General features: G+C 51.5%; 1 protein-coding gene across 1 annotated transcript in view; it reads left to right on the top strand.

Moving 5' to 3' along the window:
* Positions 1–2,500, top strand: part of adamts10 (ADAM metallopeptidase with thrombospondin type 1 motif, 10) — a gene marked incomplete at both ends in the record, with an annotated part of 36,455 nt that overhangs the window by 17,063 nt on the left and 16,892 nt on the right. The window contains 1 exon segment of the mRNA XM_080536508.1: positions 2,076–2,222. Within this exon segment, the coding sequence (XP_080392634.1) occupies positions 2,076–2,222 (147 nt within the window).

Raw genomic sequence — 2,500 nt, 5'->3', positions numbered from 1 at the left:
TCAACTTAAGAAAACTCAGTGGTTTTAATTTTCTAGTTAATGCCCACTGAGCTCGCAGGAACCATAGGAACAACGTTTGAGGTTGCTAACCTGTTAGCCGACAAAGCTAACGCGATGGGTAGTCGCGAAAAAGGCTGCGTTCGTCAATTCGCTCTGGAAATCTGACCCGCACTCGCGGAACGCCTCTCGTCCAATCAAACGAATCGGTCGCTCTGTGACGTTGCACCCAGTGTGCGCTCCGGCGCTCTCGGAGCGAATTGACGAACGCAGCCGAAAGTGTTATGAGTTGCCCCGCTGGTACCGTGTTCAACACGGTAGTATAGTATTCCACGGTAGTACCGTTGTATAAAGCTTATGGTATAGTAGGCACCGTGACATTTTGGCACCGCGGTATATCGTTGGTACCGGTATATCGTGCAACACTACTACCTACCTACCCACCTACCTACCTACCTACCCACCTACCTACCTACCTATCTACCTACCTACCTACCTACCTACCTACCTACCTACCCACCTACCTACCCACCTACCTACCTACCTACCTACCCACCTACCTACCCACCTACCTACCTACCTACCTACCTATCTACCTACCTATCTACCTACCTACCTACCTACCTACCTACCTACCTATCTACCTACCTACCTACCTCCCTACCTCCCTACCTACCTACCTCCCTCCCTACCTACCTACCTACCTACCTACCTACCCACCTACCTACCTACCCACCTACCTACCTACCTACCTACCTATCTACCTACCTATCTACCTACCTACCTACCTACCTACCTACCTACCTACCTATCTACCTACCTACCTACCTCCCTACCTCCCTACCTACCTACCTCCCTCCCTACCTACCTACCTACCTACCTACCTACCCACCTACCTACCTACCCACCTACCTACCTACCTACCTATCTACCTACCTACCTACCTACCTACCTACCTACCTATCTACCTACCTACCTACCTATCTACCTACCTACCTACCTAGCTACCTACCTACCTACCCACCTACCTACCTACCTACCTACCCACCTACCTACCTACCTACCCACCTACCTACCGCCCTGCCTCACTCACTCACGCATATATATCTATGTACACGGCTGAGCGCTGTCCGACGCGGTCCGGCGGACATGCCTGTTGCCTGTCATCTCTCAGCCCCTCCCCTCCCCCCTCCCTCCTTTCCTCCCTCCCCTCCCCCCTCCCTCCCCTTCCTCCCTACCCCACCATGAAAGAGGATTCTGTTGAGATTTGTGTCCTGTTATTTTCCCCTTTGAAAGCCATTACTCTGTATCATTTTCGGGGGGGCGGGGGGGGAAGAAGGGCTATTTGTGAGTAATTGAGTGTGCTGGGTTTACCCTACGAGTGCACACAGGCCTGAGGAGGTATTTACACAGGTGGCAGATCCATCGGTGACCCCCCCCCCCCCCCCCTCTAATGGCTAGTCCAGGTACCTTTGAATTCGTGATGGGCCGCATATGCCCTGGGGTTGTCTAGACGGGGTGCCTGATCTTTTACAGTGTGTGTGTGTGTGTGTGTGTACCTTCGTGCGTGTGTGTGTATTTGTGTGCGCGCGTGTGTGTGTCTGCATGTGTTTAACATGTGTTCGACACAAAACAGAGAGATACTCTGCTGTCTCTTAAACTCTCACAGAACAGATGTCAGTTTGCGGAGGCTGATATAACATCCCCCTGCCTTACCCCCCCCCCAGGCTGGTGGAAGTAGGAATCGAAGGATGGACGGTGTGTTTGATACTATTCCTAATTCCGTTCCACACACTACAATTAGCCTCCGACGTCCTCCGATTTCTACCTCCACCAGCCCCCCCCCCCCCTCCCCCCCCCAGGGAACAGTATGGGACACAATTCACACGAGGTCATTCATACAGTACAGTCATAACAGATTCCACAATCATATCCCTGTGGTATGAATGTCGTTGGTGTTGTGATGATGGTGGACCTCTTCGTTGGTGTTGTGTTGATGGTGGACTTCTTCGTTGGTGTTGTGATGATGGTGGACTTCTTCGTTGGTGTTATGATGGTGAACTCCTCTCCCCTCCCAGGTTTGGGATGAACCATGACGGGGTGGGGAACGCCTGTGGCTCCCGTAACCAGGAGACGGCCAAGCTGATGGCGGCCCACATCACCATGAAGACCAACCCCTTCGTCTGGTCCGCCTGCAGCCGAGACTACATCACCAACTTCCTGGAGTGAGTCAGCGCCTCCAAACACACAGGCAGGCCAGAGAGCTGTGGGGGTGGACCATTATGTGGATGGGGGGGGTCGTTCACCCAAATTACAATTGTCCCTCATCCTAGAAAGTACACTAGATTAGATTAGATTAGATTAGATTCAACTTTATTGTCATTGCAGAGTACAAGTACCACACAACGAAATGCAGTTTAGCATTTAACCAGAAGTGCAAATAGTGATATAAAACATGATATAAAAGTGATAGGTACAGTATGGCAATATGGTGACACTCTTA

Source organism: Nansenia antarctica (genome assembly GCF_963989245.1).
Source record: "Nansenia antarctica genome assembly, chromosome: 7".
Classification (NCBI taxonomy): domain Eukaryota; kingdom Metazoa; phylum Chordata; class Actinopteri; order Argentiniformes; family Microstomatidae; genus Nansenia; species Nansenia antarctica.
Note: the sequence above shows the minus strand (reverse complement) of the source record. Positions and strands in the feature narration are given on the sequence as shown.